Source organism: Ursus arctos, unplaced genomic scaffold, assembly GCF_023065955.2.
Source record: "Ursus arctos isolate Adak ecotype North America unplaced genomic scaffold, UrsArc2.0 scaffold_15, whole genome shotgun sequence".
NCBI classification, from domain to species: Eukaryota; Metazoa; Chordata; class Mammalia; order Carnivora; family Ursidae; genus Ursus; species Ursus arctos.
The window spans coordinates 31,148,997-31,173,581 of record NW_026622819.1 but is presented as its reverse complement, the minus strand read 5'-3'; the positions used below and the strand labels follow the sequence as shown (position 1 = coordinate 31,173,581).

Below are 24,585 nucleotides of genomic sequence, written 5' to 3'. Positions count from 1 at the left end.
TGATTGACTCATTACCAAAGTAAATTAAAATGAAATATGTCACTTGAGTCCCTCACAATTAAATATACTCTCTTGAATGGAAGGGAAGGTGTAGCCCTGTGGCTAATGTATCATGAATTGTGCCTTAATGCGTGTCATATTTGAACTTGCTTTGTGTGCCATGGTGGGAGACAGGTTGAGAAATGTTGATCTGCATTTTGTTGGGAGGGCGGAGGGTAGAGATAGCTTCCTTTCTAGGTGCTTCTTTACACATCCATTAAGCAAGGAATCTTGATTGCTCCCTTCTTGAATCACCCCCTACTCCCTGTGAAAGGGAGTTCAGGATAAAGAACTGGACATGCAAACCTTTCTCCCCTTTCTGGGGATTTGTAATGCTTGCAGAGAGCCTATGTTGTATTCTCTTGCCAGACACGGCACAAGCTTTGCAGTGAAAGGCTCTCTGCCTCTGCAAAGGGAGCCCTGTAGTTATATAGGACTGCCCATTCCTCGGTGAGCAGGTCTGTTTATTTCTGGGTTAGATATTAGGTGGCCGTTGTTGGTACAGAGCTAAATTACATCCTTTAACCTAGACCCTTCAGCAATAAATCTGATATACTGAATCTCCATTTGCCTGGCTTGGTCTCTCAAGTGGCTCAGAGATCAGGAGGGTACATGAGTCCCTCAAACTCCCAACAAAAATTAGTGAAAATTGTATTTCAAAGTAAGCATGAGATAAATTAAATATCAAATTGCGAGTTTTTTTCTAATTTTATGTATTATTTAAGTCATGGAAATTCTATTGGAAATGGATAATGTCAATTACAAGACAATATGTAAACATTTGTTTAGGATATCCAAAGATCTACTCACTGGGAATTGTGAAGACCACAGTACTGACTCTAGGTTTAATTAGAAGGAGAAAATGTAAAATGAATTATATTCTCTGCCCACCCTGTCAACTTTCTTAAGAGTGTAATTTACATATAATAAAATGCACCCTATAAGTTTACTGCTTGAGGAGTTTTAACAAATATGAACAACCACGCAATTACCATTACCATCAAGATGTAGACTATTTCCATCACCCAAAAAGTTCTCTAGTACCCATTTATGGTGAGTTTCTCTGCACCCCAACAACCAGCACTGTTCAACTACTGATTCCTCTCTGTGACTATAAATTAGATTTGACTCTTCTAGAATTTCAAATAAATCATACAATATTTACTCGGTGTCTGACACTTTTTGCTCAGCATAATACTTTTGAAATCCATCCATGTCGAGATTCATCTGTGCTATGGTGTGTATCAGCAATAGGTGTCATTTTTATTGCTGAGTATTATTCTGTTGTGTGGTTAAACCATAGTTTATAGCTAGTCACGTATATTGATGGACATGGGGGTTGTTGATGAACTTCTAAGTTTTGGTGTCTTATGAATAAAGCTGCTGTGTGTATTTGTCTCAGGTCTGTCCCAGGTTTTCATTTCTCTTGGTGAAGTACCTGGAGGCAGGATTGTTGAGTCTTATGGTAAGTGTATGTGTAACTTCCGAGGAAATTGTGAGACTTTTCCCAAGTATTTGTGCCATTTTGCATTCCGACAAGCAATGTATTTAAAAGGTTTCAGTTGCTCCATATCCTTGTCAATGCTTGATATTGTCATTGTTTTTCATTTTAACCACTTCGGTGGATGTGCAGATCTCATTGTGGTTTTACTGTGCATTCCCCTGATGATGTTAAACATTATTTCATATACTTATGTGACATTTGTATATCTTTTGGGAAGTGCCTGTTCAGATATTTTGCCTACTTTTTATTTGGGTTATCTAATTATTGAGCCGTAAGAATTTTTTCTGTATTTTAGATAAAAACTCTTTACGAGATATTTATATTGTGAATATTTTGTCTCCATCTATGATTTGCTTTTTTGTTTTCTTAATGGTAACTTTGGAAGAGCAGATTTTATGATTTTGATGAAGTCCAATTTATGTATATATATAATATATATTTAAATATAATGTAAATGTATTTAAATATTATATATGTGTATATATATGTACATATATTTATGGTTGTGCTTTTTGTGTGCTGAGAAATCTGTGCTTACTCCAAGATCAGAAAGATTTTCTGTGTTTTCTTTGGAAGTTTTATAGTTTTAGCTTTTTTATAATTAGGTCTGTGATCCATTTGGATTAATTTTTATGTGTTGTATAAGGTAAAGGTCAAGGTTCATTTAAAAAATTATTTATTTATAATCTCCACACCCAACGTGGGGCTCAAACTCAGAACCCTGAGATGAAGAGTTGTATGTTCTACCGACGGAGTCAGCCAGGTGCCCTGAGGTTCATTTTTTTTGCTGTCCAATTATTCAAGCATTATTTGTTGAAAAAACTGTTCTTTCCTTTGCTATACCTTAGCATCTTGAAAATCAGTTTACATGTCTTTGCAGGTCTGAGTTCTGTATTCTGCTACACTGATCTTCATTCATTCATTCATTCATTCATTCTTACACCAATTCCGCACGGTCTTAATTACTGTGGCTTAAAACTTATAGTCTTAAAAATCAGTGTGGCTTTTCCAATTTTATCCCCCCCCATTGTTTAGCTATTCTAGTTTCTTTGCTCTTCCATATACATTTTTTTTCTTTTTTTAAATTTTGTTTTCTTGCCCTTCCATATATATTTTAGGATCAACTTGTCTCTTGTCTACAAGTCTGTTGGGATTTTGATTGGAATTACATTGGATCTACAAACCAGTTTAGGAAGAATACCATCTTAACAATATCATATCTTTGAATTCATGCTCATGGCTTAACTGTCATTGTTTTAGGTCTTTAATTTCTCTTAGTGATGCTTCTTGGTTTTCTGTGAATAGGTCTTGCCCAGATGTTTGTTGTTTATCCCTAAATATTTCTTTTTTTTGATGCTATTACAGGAATGTTTTTAAAATTTTATTTTCCAATTTGATACTATTACATAGAAATACAATCAATTTTTTTGTGTATTGACCTTGTAGCCTACCACCTTGATACTTCATTTATTAGTTGAATTAGCTTTTTGTTGATTCCTTACAATATTCTATCTATAATAATAAGTCTTTATGAATAAAGAGTTTTTTTTCTTCCTTTTCATACCATATGCCTTTTATTTCCATCTCTTGTGTTATTGCACAGGCTAGAACCTCCAGGACAATGTTAAATAGAAGTGGTGAAAGTGGGAATTCTTGCCTCGTTTATAATCTTTTGGTCTTTCACCATTAAGTATGATGGCACCTGTAGTTTTTTTATACATGTCCTTTATTGAATTGAGGAAGTCCCCGGGCAATTCAATTTTGTTAAATGTATTTTCTGCATCTCTCAGAAGATCTTATAAGTTTTCTTTTATCCTGTTACTATGATGAATTACATATATTTTTCAAATGGCAAATCAACTGCATTTCTGGGATAAACCCTATTTAGTCATGCTGGATTATCCTTTTTAGGTCTTTCTTGATTCAATTTCATAATATTTTATTAGAATTTTTATGTCTATGTTCATGAAGAATATCGGTCTGTAGTTCTCTTATAGTTGTTGAATCAGGATAATGCTCAGCTCATTTGTAAAAAAGCTGAATATTTCCACCTACTCTTTTCTCATAGCGTTTCTGTAGATTTGGTGTTTATTTCAATAGTGTAATAGTTTAATAGAACTAACAAGTGAAGTCACCTAGGCCTAGTGTTTTCTTTTGGGTAGGGTTTTAAATTATAAATTCAGTTTTAAAACAGCCATATTGTAGGTCTTGTCAGTTATGTCACATTGAGTGATAGTATGGTTTGATTAAATTAAGATCCAAAAAAAGGTCCATTCATTGCATCTGTTGATACGTCTCTTCATTTATTATTTTTATTTTTATTTTATTTTTTTAAAGATTTTATTTTATTTATTTGACAGAGTCAGCCAGCGAGAGAGGGAACACAAGCAGGGGGAGTGGGAGAGGAAGAAGCAGGCTCCTAGCGGAGGAGCCTGATGTGGGGCTCAATCCCAGAACGCTGGGATCACGCCCTGAGCCGAAGGCAGACGCTTAATGACTGCACCACCCAGGTGCCCCAATTATTATTTTTATTTTTAAAAAGAATTGTATTTATTTATTTGAGAGAGAGAGAGAACACACGAGCAGGGGGGTGAGGTGGAGGGGTAGAGGGGCAGAGGGAGATGGAAGAGCAGACTCCTTGATGAGCGAGGAGCCTGACATGGGGCTGGATCCCGGGACCCTGAGCTCATGACCTGAGCTGAAGGCAGACGCTTGACTAACTGAGCCACGCAGGCGCCCCCTTAATCTTTTATAATATAGGTTCCCCTTCCTTTTTTTTCTTGCAATTTATTTTTCAAGGAACTGAATCATTTGTCCTTTAGAATTTTCTACATTTTGTGTTTTATTTATCGCATGCCCCCTAATGTCATTAATGTTCTTTACGTTTCCTATAAATTGATCAGAATTGTTCAGTTTTTTGGTAAGAATGCATCGTAGGTGGCTTTGGGTGCTTAGACCAGGAGTCAGATATTTCTGGCTGTCTCTTTATAGCATCAGTAGCCATAGACTATCTTTGCCTAGATCTGTTATTTTATTAGCATCTAAAAAATGTTGTTAATTGTTAGTCTTTTTGTGCTAGAAAACTTCTCTTAAAACAAACCCAAACTTCCCCATATCAACTATTTTGTGATCTTGGGAAACAATTTATATAGTAAAGGCAGTCTATTTAGCGGAGGCTTTATTCTTTCCCTTTACTTAGCACTTTTCAAAATAAGACATTTGTTCCCTAGCGCCCTCCAAAGGTGACTAGTGAGGTATTTTGTCTTGTTTTGGTATCGTTATGAAGTCACACATTGAGGCATATTTGATATGTTTCAGTCCCTACACTTACTATTCATATCGGTGGTGTGTACGTCTGAATTTCAGAAGATAATGCCAAGTTTATTTTTTCAAAATGGTTATATCGATTTTACTCCCCACCAACAGCATATGAGAGTTTCGAAAACACACTTGGTGTTTTCAGACTATAAGATTTTTACAGATAGGATTGGTGTGTATCATTTTTGTGGGGTGTCCTGTGGTGGAGACCTGTGGCTCGGGCAGTGAAAGAATTCACCTGAGGCAGCACCAAAGAGAAGTTTATTGAAAACGCTGCCAGGGCGCAGGGAGCAGGACCACAAAGGAGAGACTGTGCTGGATGGCAGCGCGGAGGGGCCACAGTTGCTGGGCAGAGTGAGGGGGAGCGGGGTGTGTGTGGAACTTCCCCTTTTTTGGTAATCTTAGGAACTGCATCTGGTTGTAAGGAGCCCATAGCTCGGTGAGGGTCAAAGGCTTCAGGAGCCTGTTGGTGTCAGCTTGGTGGTCACTGTGGGCCCTTGTGCCTTGCTCGCTTCCATCCCTGAGCCTGTGGCCTAAAAGCAGCCTCTACAGTTGTGATTTCACTGCTTATTCATTTTTAGAAATTTATGACATGAACCTGATTTTTTTTTTTTAAAGATTGTATTTTACTTGAGAAAGGAAGCGAGAAAGAGAGAGAGAGAGAGAGAGAGAAGGAGCAGGGGAAAGGGCAGAGGGAGAGGGAGAGGCAGACTCCCTGCCGAGCAGGGAGCCGGATGCGGGACTCCAACCCAGGACCCTGGGATCATGACCTGAGCTGAAGGCAGATGCTTAACTGACTGAGCCACCCAGGGACCCCGTGAACTTGATTTCTTATTATGGATGAATATGATTTAGCTCTCTTACATTCCCCTCAATATATTTATTTACCACTTCTGCCTCCATTCCCAATAAGATTATCATTTTGGCTTCAATCTATATTCATTATTTAATAGGACTATGTAATTATATCACACATAGTTAATCTCACCTCGGATATTATTAGTTTACCTTTTTTGTACTTTGTTGCTCAGAGAGTTGTTCTGTAGTTTTCCATATATACATTACTAATTTTCCCCTTCACTGTCTAATAGAAATGTAGTATTGCTCTCAATATTGCCAAACATTAAATAATCTGTCAATCTTTTTTTAAAACCTTAGAGAGATCCTAGGTTCTTCGGCCCCACTCCTGTCTCAGTGATGCACGTCCTCCTGGCTTGCTACAGAGCTGTTGCCTTGAGCTCTTTCATCATGGTTCTCGGAATTCTCTTTGCTTCTCCCTTGCATTGAATCTTGTTTCACCCCTTCTCAAAAAGAAATACTGACCTAATTTTTCAGATTTTAGTGTGCAGACTTGCCATGGTTAAATATTTTCCAGACATAGGACTATTTGGCTCACTCTTCTGTTCTCTTTGCTGTAGAATGGGGTGGATGACCTAGGAAGGTAAAGATAGGGTAACAAATGAGTGGTAGACACATTGATATTGATACGAGAATAAGGGGCCCAACTGTCTTTCTTTCTTTGTTTACAAAGTGCTTCCAGCCTGAAGCCCCAGGTATGCCCCAGGACAGCTCCATGCTAAACAATAGGGTCAAATGCTCTGAGTCTCTTTCTCTCTGGTTCCATTCCTTTGTGTATCTGGAGAGCCTTGCCATCTTACCTGCAGCATCTCAGACTCAGACTCAGGATGGGAGGTGCAGGGAAGGGCACACGGTGGGAAAGGCACGTGGTGGGGAGGGCGGTGGAAGAGAGCGCACTTCATGGTGTGTTTTTTTCTCAAGCGATCATAAGGACAGGTTCACTGCTATCTGGAAGGAGAGCATTGCTGCTGAACCTTTCATAAGTTGAAATGGTGTAAAGCGAAGAAGCAGTGACCATTAATTTATATGGAAAAAATCTTGAGCTTTCTCAAACCCCCAAAATAACCTCTCTCAGACTTTTTTGATATCCTAGGTCACATTTTGCCAACGAATGCACGAAAGAACTGCAGATAAAGCACAGATGCTCACAGACACAGTTCAAGCCCTGGTGGCTTGGTGCCGAGAGGCTGAGTGTCGTTTCTGGGGCAGGAAGTTGGGGGGCTACTGTTGCTCAGGGTTGCACTGCCTCTAGAATGGCTCGATGCAAAACCAACGCTGAATGCTATTTTTGCTTTTCACCTTCTGTGGCAAAAGCAAGATTCTTCTTTGGATTTCTTTGGATTAGTGAAAACATATGAATGTAGGTCTTTTTGTAAAAGCAAAGTGGTGTAAGGCAAACCTTGGGAAAGTAGGAAATGCCTGTAGTTTAGGAAAAATGACTGTCTTGTTTCATGTGGCTATTTCTGCATTAAGATTTAAGGCCAAAGGCATAGCTAACAGTAAATACTACTGTGCCTTGGTTTTCCCATGGGCCTTTGTGTTTGTGACACCGATAAGAAACCATGGAGAGGGCGGCTGTACTTTGGGAAGGGACTTTTGTATTCTATGGTCTTCTCATCAAAGTACCACTTTATAGCTGTACCAGTCTCACCATCCTTCCTAACACACTTGACGTGTTGGTTAGATTGTCTTAAAGATCATGAGATAGAGTTAAGATTATCTTTCTCTCTGTTATATTTCATTGGGACCAGGTTGAGTTTAATACCAGCCAGTTAGACAATAAAAATTTTCTTGCATAGAAAGTTTGAAGTTCTAAATGTTCAGGAACAAGTTTCCCACAAGAAACTATCTTCACATCACATAGCTAGTAAGTTTTATAAATAGATGTGGAACGATGACGAACAATGCTGAAGTTTTTCTTCCTTGGCTGTTCTTTTAATAAGCCAGACTCAACAATCAGAAGACATTGTCATGGACTGAATTGTGTCTCCTTGAAATTCAGATGGTGAAGCCCTCTCCCTGGCCCCATGTAACTGTATTGGGAGGTAGGGCCTTCAAGGAGATAATTCAGGTCAAACAAGGTCATAAGGGTGGGCCCTAATCCATTATGACTACTGTCCTTATAAGAAAAGAGACATCAGGGAAGCAGGTATACAGAGAGAAGGCCATGTGACAGCACAGCAAGAAAATGGCCATTCCAAGGCAAGGAGAAAGGCCTTAGGATAAGCCAAGCCTGCCAGCACCTTGATCTTGGACCTCCAGCCTCCAGAACTGTGAGAAAATAAATTTCTGCTTGAAGCCACGCAGTATGTGGTATTTTGTTACAGTAACCCTAGCAAACTAATATGGACATAGAACCCAATTTAAAAATGCTCAAAGGATTTGAATAGACATTTCTCTAAAGAAGATATACAAATGGTCAGTAAGCATGTGCAAAGGTTCTCAACATCATTAGTCACTAGGGAAATGCAAATCGAAATCACTGTGAGGTACCACTTCATATCTATTAGGATGGCTAGAATCAAAAAAGGCGATAAGAAATATTGATGAGAAAAAAAAATATTGATGAGGATATGGAGAAATCAGAACCCTTGTACATTGCCGGTGGGAATGTAAAATGGTGCAGGCACTTGGGAAAACCTTTTGGCAGTTCCTCAAAAAATTAAACATATAGTTAACATATGCCCCAGCAACTTTATTCTCAGGTATATAGAGAATTGAAAATATATGTTCACATAAAAACTTGTATACAAATGCTACGATCAGAAATACAGAAATATTAAAAAAAAAAAGGAAATACAGAAGTATTATTCAGCCATAAAAAGGAAATGAAGTACTGATTCATGCTACAACATGGATGAACCTTGAAAATATTACTCTAAGTGAGAAAAGCCTGATATTGAAGGGCACATATTGTATGATTCCATTTATGTCCAGAATAGGAGAATCCAGAGAGTGGTTGTCAGGTGCTAGGGAGAGAGGAGAATGCGGAGTGACTGCAGATGGGCATGTGTTTTTTTTGGGATAAGTGTGTTCAGGAATCAGCAGGGATGGTTGCATTCTGTGAACATAGTAAAATATGGGGCAAACTTTATAATACGTACATTTTATTTTAATTAAAAAAAGAATAAGCCAGAATCCATATTCTGGATGGTGAACCTCTGAAGTGAAGTATGAGTGAGATTATGCTTTGAGTATTAGTAATGCTAACTTGTGAACGAGGCTTTGTTTTTCCTCCATAAACATAGGTGACATACAGTATGTGTAGTATAATATATATATTTCATTTATATACAGATCTAAGGATTGTCTCATTGTCCATATACATGGGAGAAGGACAAAAGCCTCTTTCATGGGTAAAATATTCTCTGAAAACATTGTTTCTTAGGCTTTGGTTAGCATGGGGAAATACAACATCTCAGGCTTGGGCCAGAAGCTCCTTTTCTAAGCTACCCTGACCTCAGCTGAGAATCACTGTGCCTTCAGGTCTGTGAAGATGCCAGTCCTATTTTTCTGACATCATCCAAAAATATCTTTAAAAACTTGCAAATGGCAAATCACAACCTCACTCCTGAGGATTACTCCGAGTATGTCCTCATACAGGTACCATCAGAGTCACCTAGGAGCTTTTCAGAAATGTACACACCCCAGACCTACAGAATCAGAAACTGTTCTCACAGGCTCTTCAGATGACTCTGATGCATGATCAAGTTTGAGAAGCACTGATTCGAAGAATTTACATGTAGGAAGGGCCACAAGCTGTAATAAATATTTGGGTTCTCCACATTGCAGTTCTCCACAAGTTGGGTGTAACATCGTCTCCCCCGTACTCTCCTCCACCCATCCAAATGTGATTTTGAGTCCACCTTATACCCAGATCTTGGTTTCTAAATAGCATTCTCTGTTAAGTGGTTCCAAGGCTTCGTACTGTTGGAACTTTTTTCTACATTTGACATTACTTCAAAATAAAGCAATTTAAAGATTCCAATTTAAAAGGATGTAAAGGATGACCTGAAACAAACAAAAATCACACAAGTTTCCCAAAACTGAGGATATGGAACTCAGACTGAGTGTATTTATTTATTTATTTATTATAATCTCCAAAATAATTTCAGTTGGTACAACTGCTTCTTAACACCATATCACTACCAGGCTCAGAATTTAATTACAACCAAGCAATTCACAAAAACACTTTAAGCAACAAAACATGCTTAGTATTTCCTTGAGAAAGGTCCTTCAAATGTGTACAGCATCACTGGGTGTTACACAAAACCGCTAGGTTACCCTTAACGTGTCCAAGTTCTGCACTCCTTATGTTGTTAAACTCTTACGGCATCTGTGACACTTCCACATCTCAAAATAAAGACCTTCATGGTGCAGTCTGCCTTCCTCTTAAATTTTAAAGGATACTCTAGATCATTCCTTAGGAAAGTAAAACTATGAACACTTTAAGAGGGAAAACAAGTTGCTTAGACTCCTTTATATTATACACTTCAGTTATGGGTTATTCAGACTTTTTAAAATTTTAAAAATTTTGTGCAGACAGAAGTAAAAAATATTTACCAGCAGGTTATCTCCTCCCAAAATCACAGTTTTCTGGATAAATACATGTAGCGTCACTAAAAATTTTTCACTATGTATTACACATAGCTTGGAAAGAACTTTAATATTTTGGACTATAATGTTCATGTCTTAAAATATTATTTTGCTTTATTCCTTTTATAATACTAAACTCTTTCTTTTAAAAATTTATATCTTTTTTTTATAGCTATGAATCTCACTGTGTATTCTACACACCTTACCCTGAACTTGTTTTTGAAAAAAAATCTAACACCTGCAACTTCAGCTGGTTATACAGGGAGGGGGGGGGGGTTACCATAATTTTATTATACCTTGTATTAACAATAAACCTTCTCACAGAGAAGAAAATACTTTAAATACCTTAAATCATATGTACAACAATAAAATTCACATTTCATGCTTTAGTGAGACACTTAAATCACAAGATAGTCCTCATAGTTTATTGGAATAGAGCCCTTCTGTACCTGGCCTTCTGCTGTATGCCAGATATAAAGCTCTGGATGTTACGAAAATAGCAAAACTTACGCCATCCTCCTATCAAGTAGAAAAACTGAGGGTAGATCTTCCCAGCCATCAAGTGGTGACAGAAATCCTGTGTCATAGTGAAGTGACAACCAATGTGCTTCAGACCACGGGTCCCCTGTGAATAACTTGATTGTATGGAAAGTGCTAAAGAGCCCAGATGTTCTTTAATGTGAGCTGAAGGACAAAAGAGCCCTTCTGAGCACAGCGGAACACTTCATTTATGTGTCTATTGCACAGGATTTTATATGCTTCCAGAAACAGTGCTGTATTTCTTTCCTTAGCTACTATATACATTTTTCTGATAAGTTCAGTGTTTCATTGGGAAATGTGACTTGCAGAGAGTTCCCCTTGGGGGCAGGCCCAGACCTGCTACTCCCAGTAACCTCGTCCACCAGCAACACACTCTCTGAATCCTGACCTTGGGAGGAATCCGATGTCTCTGATATTCGCAAAGTCCTCAGGGAGGTGGTGTCTGCCGGGGCCAGGCCCATGCCAGGTACACCCGGAAGCAGATTCCTGCCTGCAAGACCATTTTCACTGAGGTCCGGCATGTAAAGGAGGGTCTGAGATGTGCTGCTGATCTCCTTCAGCTCTCGCGAGAGGAAGGAGCGAGAGTGGCCAGACATGGCGGAAGATGTCCTCCTGCTGTCTGAGCAGTGCTGTCCTGAACGGTCTCTGCGGGACCCGCCGATGCGGCAGAAGAGGCACTTGATCTTCTCTATCGCTTTGCTGAGCACGGTCTTCCGCAGAAGGATATAGATCCAGGGGTCCAGGATGGGGTTCACAGCAGCAATTCGGATGGCCTGCAAGTCTGGGTTCTTGCTGATTTCTTGCACCAAACGTGGCTGATATAACTGGTTGACGAACACCCGAACCTGCATAAATGAGATGCCCACATTTAGATTTTGTCCTTAGTCAGCTGGGGAAATATTTGCATCAGTGTCTAACCTAGTAACATTAGCTAGCTGCCCTCCTTTCTATTAATAAGTGCCAAGAAAGAGCAGCTTCCACAATAAGCCTCAGAAAAACCGGTAATTGTGCAATCATTTGAGTTAGTGTGATTTTAATATTTCTGTAACTATCTCATGACTATCTTCCTTCGATCAAAGATGGTATACACAAAAGCAGTGTATATACAGGCCACACACGCATAAGGTGTCCTTGAGAAACATTAACTTCATTTCTGTGAGTGCTTTTAAGTTTTTGCAATTCAAATGACGTATCCCCCTCCCACAGCCATTGATTTCCCTTATTCCAGTTGCTTTTTAATTTTTTAACTTTATTAATTTTTTAAAAAAGATTTTCTTTATTTGCCAGAGAGAGAGAGAGAGAGCACAAGGAGGGGGAGCGACAGGCAGAGGGAGAAGCAGACTCCCTGCTGAGCAGGGAGCCTGATGCAGGGCTTCGATCCCAGAACCCTGGGATCATGACTTGAGCTGAAGGCAGACGCTTAACCGGCTAAGCCACCCACGCGTCCCTCCAATTGCCTTTTTATATATGTAAATGAAACTCATTTTGTAAGTCAACTAACCATCCAATCATCACAGAAATGTCCAGAGATGCCTTTATTATAGAGTCCAGTAAGAATACACTGGAAACTTTTAAACAGCTATCTGAATCTCCTATCATCCAGAATGACCAGAGAATAGTTTGTATTTTCTCTATGGAGTCTGTTCCCCAGTTATAATACTCTTCTAGTGTTACCAAGCCTTCCTTCAAACACCTCTTCCAATCTTTTCCCTCGCACTGCATTTTTCACCTGGATTATTGCAACAGCCACTGGAGTAGTTTTCGCTACCTCCAATTCCTCTCCTCTCCAATCCACCCTCCAAACCGCCACCAGAGGGTTCTGTCTGGAAAGCAGATCTGACTGTGCGGCTCCGTTGCTAACCCTTCAGTGGCTCCCTGCTGCTTGCAAACTATAGTTTTGCTCAACAGCTGCCTCGCGGTGAATCCTTCCTGAAACTCCTGTCAGAGTCAGTCCTTCCTGGGGCGCCTGGGCGGCTCAGGCGGTTTCGGTTCAGTGTCTGCCTTTGGCTCAGGTCATGATCCCAGGGTCCGAGCCCCACATCAGGCTCTCCGCTCAGCAGGTCCCTGCTTCTCCCTCTGCCTCCACCTGCTGCTCCCCCTGCTTGTGCTCTTTCTCAAATAAAAAAATGAAATCTTAAAAAAAAAAAAAAAAAAAAAAAGCATCTGTCCCTCCTTTGTGTCTATATGGCATTTGAACCAGCAAACAGCCAAGTGCTGAGAGCACCTCCACACAGACCATTAGGGACGACAACTGGTTCTACCGCAGTTTGAGCTATTTACGGCAAAAGGCGCGTCCGCCAGCCCACTGCAGGACGGGGAGGCATAAATGAAGGGAGCACAAGGAGACCCCAACAACCTGTTTGCTACTTGGGAGTCTTATTTTTGGCAGTTCACAAATTTTGCTCTTATTATAATCACTTAGTTACTCATATTCTTTCATGCATTTAATCACTGAAGAGTAGGCACGTATTGTGTGTTAGGCGTTGCGATAAGTCTGGCCACAAAAAGTTGCATTAAATACCACAAACTTCTTGAAGGCAAGTAAGTAATCTACAGCACAGAAGACAGGAAGGAAAACCAGCTCTGACTGCAGGGTGATTAAATGAAAGGAGAGAAGAATAGATGGGGGCCTATCCAGATGAGGATGGGAGGGCGTCAGAGCCTGTGGGAGGAGGGAGCTTGCCTGGGGTTTTTGATGGATGAGGGGGAATTTGCTAAATTTAGAAGGAAGGACACAGCATTTCAAATAGAGGTAATTCCATGTGTAAAGTCACGGGAAGAATGAAATAATATGCCAACTTCTGGGAACTTCAAATGATTTAATGAAGAGTGCTTGAATTTATGTAAACTTAAGGATAACTACATTTTATTCCTTAAAGGAAAAAGCACTTGCTAAATGTACAATTTTAAATTTACTCTTAAGAGTATTATTGTCTGAACTGTACTTCTATTTCCACTAGAATCTTTTATATAAAACTCTCACCTCACATAAAAAGTGTTTTTAAGATCATTGACCTCTGTCTTTAGCAATTATTTAATAATTATTACTTGCCTTTAGTAGTTATGTGAAGTTAGGGAGAAGTAAGGGGAGTCTCAGCCAAGGAGGATGCATAAAAACCATAAAAAAGAGAAAGAACTCACAAAAGCAGGGCTGGAGCGATTTAACTAGGGGCAGATATCTCTAACAAGACTTGAGGACATTGCTACTTTACCATACAGTATAATAATTAATATTCATGATGTATCAATCACCATGAAAGCAAGAAAAGGGATATTTTCGAAAGATTTATAACAGTTTAGATAAAATAAGTTTAAAATGCTTAAGGAAATAAACTGCATTAATCTGCGAAACTCAACTCATGAGAAACTTGTTTCTAGATGAAGCTAGATCAGTGAGGTGTAACCATATTTCTGTTTCTTCCTTAGCAGGAATTCAGACTTTGATCAGCTACAGGTCCGTAGTCCTTTTCTAAGAAATTATTGTTTTTCACTTGCGGTTATTTTGTTGTTATTCTTTTTTTTTTTTGTTGTTTTTTTTTTTTTTTGGTTGCAAAACCTGACCTAAACTTATTTCGGCAGTAAAACCCGAACTGAACTAGACCATGAGGCTATTTATAGTTTATTCTACTGAGTATACGTATTCCTGTGTTTTGCTTCAGAGAAATTGTCCCAATTACATATTATACAGTATATTACTAAATTGGTTTTTTAAAAGCCAAGAAATTCTGAATTCTAAAACACATCTGGCCCTAAATGTTTTGGATAAGGGATAATGGTCCTGTAAATCTCACAGAATAAAATAAAATGGTCAAATGGCTCTCCCTAGCATGAAATTAATACCTTGATCTCTGGAAGATAGCTAAATCAAAAGTGAACAAGAATAAACAGAAGTATATGGTGTCTTAAAAGACTTTCAGAAACTGTGCTTGGATAAGTGATACTAACAAGACAAATAAAAAACTAGTGAAACAAAGCATTTTGGCTGCTTCTTACCATAATCTTTATTGAGGCACTGAGCTGTTTGGGCACTGAGAGATGCCCTCAGCTCTACGGGCCTTTTCTCAGATGAAGTGTTACCAAGACCTGAAGGTTTTGAGGAACTTATCAAGCCCACCTGTTGGTGGCTGATTCTGTTCTGGGCCCCAGGTCTCCCGATGAATTCCATGTTGCTTTTTCTGTTCTACAGGCTGGCTGGCTTTGTTTAAGAATTATTTCCTGACAATGGAATCATTGGTACAAAACATGAGGTTTATATATTACATCACATACTGTGTTCCTAAGGGTGAAAAGAAGTAATGAACCTAAATCTGTTAGTATCAGGCCTTCCCTGCGCACAGCCTTTAGGGAAAAAACCTAGGCAGGGTCCGTGAGAACTTGAGACTTGCAGCCTCTAGGTGGCGATGTTGGTCCACCCGGGAGTTTCTCCCTAAGCAGCCGTTTGCACAGCCATCTCTAAGACCCTCTCTCAGAACAGAACCTTGGTTAACTCTGAACTTCGCATTTCTGAGATTTTTAACGTTGAAATCTTTTGTTGATGGTTGCCTCTCCCACCCCTACCTCAAAGGAAACAGGGTTAGTTCTGAAAGGAGGAAAATTTTTGAATGGTTGAAATGGATATAAAAGGAACGAAATTTGTAACCATTTACAGGAACGTATTAGGAGTTAGCATTTTATTTTAAAATTTCTGTGATGTTTTAGAAAAGCCAGAGTGTTGTAAAAAAAATTAATAATTGGGCTTTCGTAATCAAAGGTGACGAGAAGCAAGGAAAGCATCACATCAATCTGTGTCTCACTTCGTCCACAGCCCTAGTTGATTTTGACTCATGTCCAAGGAAATGAAGGAAGCCCTATTTTAGAGTTCCATGGGGGTGTGTGTGTGTGTGTGTGTGTGTGTGTGTGTGTGTGTGTAAGCTTACAATTAATATAAGCCGCTGAGCCCGGTTATTTAATGTCATTTTAGCAAAGAGGAGCCCACAGGGTAGCAATAAAGATGAGTATGAAAAGCAACATTTCAAGTTCAGATAAAAGCATTCTCAAAAGTTGGTCAAATTGTTTGGAAAAAAAAAATCAAGACAAACCAGTTTTCCTTTGTAGCAGGTCTCACTGGAGATTGACTTGAGGTGGAGAAAAAGACAAAAACGAACAAAAGCTCCATGCACTCCATAATGTTTTTAAGTCTAGCAATCTCTGCCCCACTTCAAAGGCTACTTGGTTTGCTCTCTCCAAAGCAGGGGAGACTCCAGATTAAGATGGGAACATCCACAGCAGTACTTCAATGTCATGTGGGGAGGTGAAAGCACTTTTCTGGAATTCCTGTCCAACAGGCCTTGTATGCTTCACAAATAAACATGTTCAGGCAGTTTTCAGTGTTGGAAGAGTGTGCTCCTGATAAAACAGAACCTCTGCATGGGGGGGGGGGGAAGACACCTTAAAACACTTCACAGGATACAAACAACATATATCCTCTCTTGCAATTTTAAAAGCGAATCTATTTTTTAGGAGCCGCAGATAATGTGCAAGTGGTTTATCTTTAACGTTGGCAGACCTTACAATATTCTAAACTGCTTGAAGATGGCTAGAAAGTAGGACTTAGGAGCAATGGAACATAACTTGGAGAAAATAGGATACATTCAAAACCAGGTGTGAGGACAGGAGAGCCGTAAGGTAGGCTGTATGTCGTAGAGGAGCATCTCTGAATCAAACTAACCTCTGTTCAGATCCTGGCTCTGCTCCTGCTAATTAACGTGCAGATGACAGAAGTGCTTCGTACAATGCCTGGCACATAACGTAAATGTCTGTGGCCCTTGCTTTCTTGGTAACCCACACATGGAAGTTTGGCTCCTGGGGAATATAGGAATAATTTCAAAACCACAGTTTAGAAGTAGCTTTGGGGTGTAGTGAAAGGATTTGGTACCAAAAACCATGTACTTCCTATGTAAGAAAAACCTGTTAGCAGGGAACATCTAATTGAAAAAAGCATGTTGAAATTTGGAGGAGACTGATTTTAGCCACTGACTGTCAAAGTACAAATGCTTTCCAATAAATGACAAGATCCTAGAGCGGGATTTGTGTGTGCTATGTGTTCTGTTCCAAGAACATAAATGGAATTATCTGTGTGTGCTCAGTTATCTAACTGCCCTGTGAAGAATCCAAAATTGACACAGCTGTTACTAGAAATTCTTCCCACTTTTTTTTATGACCAAAAAAAAAAAAAAAAAAATCCTTAAGTAAAGGAGAGTGGAAAGAGTTCTTGCCTGTGTGGCTCCATTCTCCTTCCTCCTGGGTCACTAACTAGCCATTTATTTACTGCAGGCAAATTACTTGATCTCTACACGGCAGGCTCTACATTGAAAATATATTTCTGTAGTTGTTTTGTGTGTGTGTGTTTACTCGAACATTCAATATTCTAATGGGAGATTAAAAGAAAATCTTGTTAGTAGACGTTCCATAAAACGAGCCTTCACAGGTCAGCAAAGCATGGTGAAAGTCCACGAGACTGGGACTCCCCCCAGCCCCCCAGCAAGTTGCAGAAGGACAGGAATTCCTCATGTGCCATTGACCAGACTGAGGGGCGAGCGAAAACATTGGCTAGCCCTGCTTTCTTCACGATTCAGATGAGATGCTGGATGTGGGAATACCTTCCTTTCACGTGCTGCTCGGCAGTGTTCAAGGTTCTACCACTAACTGGGTCTGGAATCCCATGCTTATGAGAAAAACACAGCTTTCACGAACTGCTCTTTTTTTAACTTAGCCAAGTTTAATTGAAAAACAATCAAATCTTTCAGGTTCTGCTGTAAGAGTACTCAAATTTATGGCATTACTCTTATGCCTTTAACTGTGATTTGCGCTCGTCTGAAATCCCATCAGCTGTCCTGTGACTCCACTTCCAGTTTGCCTCCAGTAAACAAAAGTCTATTTCCACAGTTTTCTTCTGCTCTAATAAATCTTTCTCGATCGAATGCTGGTGCAGGCTTTATAGAGACAACTGGCTTATAGTACACAGCCAAATAAACACTCACAGGAAGCTATTTTCCTAAAGATCAGTATTTTACTTGTCCAAGGCAGAAGATGAATCGAACTGGCCATTCTACCCCTAACAGAGATGAATCCTTGTTACTTCCGAGTAAGAAGAAAGAAAATAAGAGAAGGAAGTAAGCAGTGAATATGGCCTCAGCTTGCTTATACAAGGGGGAAAATGCCTTTTCAAATCCTACAGTGTTAACTGTTCAGTCCTGAGGCGAAAGATTTGATTTTAATTGTTATCTCGACATTAGTAACTGCAAAATTGGCCACCAGAAGTTGATCTAGCTCCAGTATTTCACAGTGGGACCTTAGGAGACTGTCTTGCTTGCATATTTCTGAAGAATTCATTCCCTTTTATTTATCTTAAGCGTAGACTTTCTTTTCTTCAGCTTTTTCTGTGTTTAAAAAAACCAGAAACTTATTTTAAATAGAAGAATAGGCAAAATGACAAGAACCACCTTCCCACAAAGTCTTGTCATGTAATGTTCCTTGTCAAATGTACTTACACCTTCTCTGTTCATTGATTATGACTCATTTTAGAAAATTTCTCAAGCTTAGCAGTCTCAAATCCACGATTAATTTCCCAAGCTTTCTCAAATTTCGATTCCAAGCTCTATTTATAAGACACGTGTTTTGGATAACAAATTAAAATTTACTTTTTTCTATGAAACTCAGTATCAGGTACCCTCTAAGAGCCACTGTAGTTTTTCTTCCCTGGTGTCCAAAAGACAAAATTTGGCTGTTTGCTAACCTTATACACTGTGTCAAGCTTTCTGAAACTCCAAGTAAACTCTATTTGCTCTATTAGCCTTTCCGAAGCATTTTAAGTGTTTTGAAGGGTTTGATTTTCCTCAAATAGGATTAGCAACCAACTTGATTTGATAAAGGTAAAAAAAGGTGCTTCATTAGTTTCCTTGGAACTGAAGATAGCTCCAACTGCTTTAAATGTCCGAGTTCAGAAACCTTAAACTTAAATTACAATCTGAATATGAGAAACATGAAAAGACAAAGTTGTAAAAGTAAGCCAAGGAAGACTCTAGTTATGGGTAAATTCCCCTTTTAATTCTTTCAGTAACAGCTGAACTGTGGGTGGGTGGGTAGTATAATGACCTCATTGCTTATCATTAATTTACAACTAAACTGATTCTGAAACTAGAGTTCGGTAGCCAAAACTAAAGGCTAAACACTGAAACTACTATTACTTGTATGATTCGTTATTACTTACAAAGGCATATGAGTACTTCACTATATGATTACTTCTTAGCTGAGCCAGTTTCAATTTTCAGAGTAAAATTACTTAGTATCTACTGCACGTTACTGACTTTCTATAATAGTGGATAGTGTTTGTTAGTTAAAATGTGGCTACTTTGCAGACTACAAGGATAGCTCCTGTAGTTTCTTGCCTCTAGCTTCTCAGATAACCTCAAAGGCTTTGTGATAAATTGCCCCATACCACAGGGGCAGGTCCACTTCAGCCCATAAAATGAATGAAGTTCTTCATGCCTCTCTAGATGCTCCAAGAAAACAATTCATCTGTCCCTGGGCAATCATCAACAGCTTCACAGGCTTACCTTCATATTTTAGAAGTATGTGCATGTTGCTAAACTTCTAGCTCTAATTCCTCAGTTCCTTAATGTGGATGTTCTTCTGTACGTAACAGCCCCTCACTTTGTCATTTACTGTTCTGTAAAACTTAAGGCAGCGGCCAGAAAAGGGAGCCCTAGCAGGAGCAGGGTTGTTTCTTCCAAAAATCTCACTGTATTCTGAGTTGCCATTACAGACAGTAAAATATATTTATGTGGCTCAAGTGTGACTTAACTTGGTAAATTATATTGGGTCCTGGAATGGTTTAAAGGCCCTTCTGGCCAATTATATTTATTTCTGTTTATACAAATTGTCAAGAAGCTACTGTACGCTGGCTCTCAGCCACATCTAAGTTCCCTTCATTTACACTCACTTTTATCAGAGATATAATATTTTTATATGGAAGATCCCTGGACCGTATTAATAAGAGAAGAAAGAAGAATAATTTGTTACATTATTTTCTCTCGTTTCCAATCAGCAGAAGAAAGAAAAGTCTTCTCTTTTTGAGTTGGTAGTTTAGAATTTCTAGAAATGCAGTGTTTTGAAAGATGGAAAAACAGAACCTGTTGCTTTCCAGAGAAACTCTAGAGAAGGTGTTATGCACATTAGCCCATCAGTTTCTGGTGCATTCTGGTTTAATGACAGGAAAGTAGAGAACTAGGTGCGTTTTCAACCTTTCTGCTTATAACATTTTAAAAGCTAATCCAAAGGCAATCTTAAAGAAGGCGGTGTCCTAAAAGTGAAGTGTGCCAAAACTCAAATGCACACACTGTACGAAGGCCAAAATTAGAAATGTTCTAGGAGTGAGACATGATGTAATATTATGTGAACAGGGTTGGGAGTCAGGTGGGTCTGAGGTTCATCACATGCTGCAGGGTTTTGGCTGGGCAATAACTAGATCACATCTCTAAAGCTTCTTTTCTTTTGAATGGCACTGTACCTCTCACAGTTGTTGAGAATGCAAATTCAATAACCCGTGTCCATCAGCCTGACCTTCATAGGCCCCTTGAGAAACCTGGCTTTACTGGTCCCAAGAAAGAATGAAGGAACCCGACTCTGGTTCCTAGTAGGAGCCGTGACCCACATGTGCAATGCACAGCATGGTAAAGAGCAGGGAATCTAGCCTGACAGTGTAGTTGTGTTAGATTATTTTAAGCAAGTCACGCCCTGTGGCATGTGAGGGCGTCAGACTAGAGCAAAATGCATCCAATCTCTCTAGCTCTGAACTTCTACATTATGTACCCAAACAAACAAACAAACCAAAAGAAAAAACCCCATGCATAAATCAAAGCACCAAACGCCCAGTGCCCTAAGGAGTGGTGTATAACAAAGAGATCACCACCCCCCAGGTTTCGGGCTTCTGCGGTTCACTGTGGAGGACCTGTCACACTACAGCGGTTTCCCCTCCACATCTGACAGAGTGGCAGGTGTTCCCGGAAGGCTCAAGGCCAATGTCAGGCAGCAAGGGGTAGGGGCTGTCCCGGGACAGAAAGGAAACCAGGCTTTCGGAGAAAGAAACTTGGGGGGCCTGGGAGAAAAGCACCTGCTACATCTCATTAGGGATGCGGCTGAAGAGGAGCTCGGGCCTGCTCTGAGCAGTGTCGAAATCCCAGCCGCGACCTGCAGGACAAGTTCACTGTCAAGGCAAGAGAGGGAAAAGAGGAAGCGGTAGACGGAGGAGGAAGGTGGATGTGCGAAAGGGCCCAGAAGGGCCCATTCCCGGCCACTCACCACGAGCGGGATGGAGCAGATGAGCACCACCAGGGAGGTGGCGATGAGTAAAATGACCATCTGGATCTCGGCTCCCGCTATTCCGCGGAAACTCCGGCGGCGGCGAAAGTCGCTGAGGCGCGGCAGGGCGGGGGAGGCGGCGGTCGGGTTGCTCCGGCAGGGGGCCCAGGGCACCGCGACCGGTCCCGCCGCGTGGTGCTGCTCGGTGCCCAGCGAGGTGCGGCGCATGAACTGGCGGTGCATGCGGAGCAGCGCACCGCACACCAGCACGTTGCACAGCACGGTGGCGAGAATGAGGAAGGAGCTGAAGCCGGCGTACATGTAGGAGAAGGCGGCGTGCGCCGTCACGTTGGTGGTCCAGTCAATGAAGCACCAGGTGTCCGGGTACTGCAGCCGCGAGCTGCCCAGGCCCATGTTGGGCAGCGCGCAGAAGAGCACGTTGGACGCATAGACCGCGACGAGCGTGAGGCCGGCCAGCCGCTTGTCCACGTAGTGGCTGTAGAAGTAGGCGTGGTTGATGGCCAGGTAGCGCTCGATACTCATGGCACAGATGATGCTGAGGCCGGACAGGCTGAAGAAGAGCAGGATGAAGGTGCTGTACTCGCAGAGTGCTTCGCCTCCGGGCCACTGACCCTTCATGTACGTGGCGATGGTCACTGGACTCACCAGCAACGTGCCCAGCAGATCGGTGACGGCCAGTCCGCATACCAACGTATAGAAGGTCGTCTCCTTCTGCTCCTTGCGCGACTTGCACAGCACCACAATGGCCACCAGGTTGCCCACGACCCCGAAGATGAACATCACCGCCGGGATGGTCACCGGGCTGTTCGGACGGTCGGGGGTAGAGGAGGCGGACGCATTGACCCCGGGAGTGGACATGATGGGGGCCCTCGGTACGCAGTCTTGGAGTTCGAGGCTGGGTCTGGGGGTGATAGGGGAGACAAAGGCGCGGTGAGCGGAAATTACTCCTTGCAAGGTGTCAGACCCGCGCCCAAAAAACAATATGCTGATGAGACAAGAGGAACAACTGGATCCCGCATCGTGGATTGTAGCCACTTACCAACTTCGGCTACCGAAATCGCCAGGCTCCGGATACGTCCTACCAGAAGCACCACTCTACTGCCATTAGTATTTGTCAGTTGATACTGCCATTCTCTCCTCCTCCCCAGCCCAACTCTCTCCACTGCCAAGATGAACAAGACCTATCTCTAGGGATGAGTGAGTGGTTCGCTCTTATTCCCGACAGATTCTGAGTCAATAAAATCCTCATCGAAAACAAGTTACGGAAGGCAATTTGGAAAGCGCGCTCGCTCCTCCCGGGCTCCGCTCGAGGAGCGCCCGCCCACCGCTCTCGGCCCGTGCCCCCAAACCCTCATCTCACCTGTGGTAGCCGCGGCCGTGGCAGCCGCGTAGGCCCCAGGGTCAAGACTCAGATGTCCACGACACGCCTCCAACCTGTCCTCAGTCTCGGCCCGCTCAGTGTGGAGCTTGCCAAGCCTTTGTCTTCTCAGAGCCGGGTCTCGGTGGCTGCCAATTTTCCGGAACTGGGGTCAGAATGGCAAGCTTTCAAAAACTCGGGAGAACCAGAAGGGTAGCGGGATGGGTCACTGCAATCTGATCTTGGATTCCTTCCTTCCTTCCTTCTTCTTCTTCTTCTTTTTTTCCCGTACCTTCAAAGACGGGACCAAAGTTTGAGGAGCCCGCAGGTCCGGTCCCCGGGCGGACAGCGCGCAGGTGTGGGGCCGCGCGCGCAGGTGGCACGGAGCCTCAGTCCCGGGTTCAGGCCGCCCTCCTCCTCAGCCCTGGGCAGCACGGGCGGCTATCGGGGCTGGCGGTTGCCACGGAGGCTGCTTCCGACGCCCCGAGGGCTGTTTGAGGTCCACTCGGCCTGAGGCTCTGACCTCGGATCTTTCATCTTCTTTTTCTTGGCTGCCGGGTTCCGAGCTCCGCTCTCGCCCTTCCAGCCTCTGTACAAACTTTTCTCCTGCTCCAAGTTTCCCTGGAGGAGGCGGGACACACAGTGCGCGGCCCGGGCGTCCATTGGCCGGCCGGGAAGGGGGCGGGGCGTGTCCTCCGTCCTCTGCGCCGCGAGGCCGCGCGCCGGCCTGGAGGCGGGGTTCCGAGCTGCGCGCGAGGCCGGCTCCCCGCGGCTGGCCCCGCCTCCTCGGGGCTGGGGTCGCGAAGACATGCGCGCGCGCCTCAGGCTAGGGTGCCGAGTGCCGCCGTCGGCGGGGACCCAGGGAAGACGTGGTGCTCTCCCAGGAACCCTCTTATCCACTGCGAGCTCGGCTTCCACAGGGGACTAACTCTGAAACCAGCATCTCTTCTGCTCCATTGCCTCCCGCCCCGAGTGAGCTATTTCTCGCACCTTCTGCACGTGGATCTCAACATCTGGGTGCTGGGAAAGGAGGTCGACTGCTTTAGAACTCCACCTTACAGCGGCCCAGGTGTGTGTGTGCGCGCCCGCGCGGGGCCCCGGGAGAGGTACAGCGGGGTAGTGCGGTGCGTGCGCGCGCGCGGCCCTGGGTTCGAAGTCGGGAGAGCGCACCCGACGGGGCGCGTGGATGGGCGGGCGCGTGCCAGGCTTGGGCAGGGGAAACAACGAAGAATCTATCCTCCGAAAGTAATTACAGTCCATCCAGGAAAGTAGTTGGTTGGCAGTGCCCAGGATGTGGGCTTCGCTCCGTTGGGCATCCCCGGGCAAAAAAAAAAACCAAAAAAACCCCAACAACAGAGTGAGAGAGAGACGGAACCACAGCCTCTCTCCACCCTGGTGGCGGAACCCTACGGCTGTGGAGACAAGTGACCCGCAGGTACCACGTGGGAGAGTTAGGGTGGGAGGGCTGTGTAACACCGGAGATCTTTCTCCTCCTCCCGGGAACTGCCCCTCCCAGTAAGAACGGCAGTCTGAGCTTCGAGCCTTGGCCCTGTTGTGTTCATGTTGGACACTTTTCACCACGAATCCTTTGAACGGCTGGCAGATGGAGGGTGCGACGGGGATTTGAAAGTTTTTCCAGTGAAGGAATTCGACAGTCATTATCTCCATGATTAACTCTTGGAACCGCCTCATTGTTCTACCTTTTTTCTTTAAATAACAGTTTGACTTATTTGGTGCTGGGAACAGTGTCTTTGTAAACTCATTATTCACTTGTTTGTACTCTGGTTCCTAAAATGAGGACTGAAAACAAAAAAGAAACGATTGCAAAACTCCATGGTGTAATTATAACTGCTTCACCGTTTTTTGTTTGTTTGTTTTGTTTTTTTTTTTTTTTTTTAAACCATTAAGAGATTTTGTGGGCCTTTTAAATTACTAGAAAAATCTGTTTCCAAGTGCCGGATACATGCATTTTAACATACTGCATCCCCTCATAGATTAAGCAAATAATTCTTTT

General features: G+C 42.3%; 1 protein-coding gene and 1 long non-coding RNA gene across 2 annotated transcripts in view; one reads left to right on the top strand and one right to left on the bottom strand.

Annotated features, from left to right (window-relative positions):
• Positions 1–9,766: 9,766 nt before the first annotated feature.
• PTGER4 (prostaglandin E receptor 4) lies at positions 9,767–23,186 on the bottom strand. The gene is made up of 3 exons (XM_026506869.4): positions 22,575–23,186; positions 21,194–22,115; positions 9,767–11,700 (listed from the first exon to the last, which is right to left on the bottom strand). Exons 2-3 carry the CDS (start codon positions 22,070–22,072, stop codon positions 11,110–11,112), a joined length of 1,470 nt encoding a protein of 489 aa, XP_026362654.1. The 5' UTR covers positions 22,073–22,115; positions 22,575–23,186; the 3' UTR covers positions 9,767–11,109.
• Positions 23,187–23,329: 143 nt separating this feature from the next.
• Positions 23,330–24,585, top strand: part of LOC113260925 (uncharacterized) — a 106,292-nt gene continuing 105,036 nt past the window's right edge. Inside the window, exon 1 of the long non-coding RNA XR_003318153.4 lies at positions 23,330–23,640. This is a non-coding gene — a long non-coding RNA (uncharacterized LOC113260925). The remainder of the gene's footprint in view (positions 23,641–24,585) is intronic.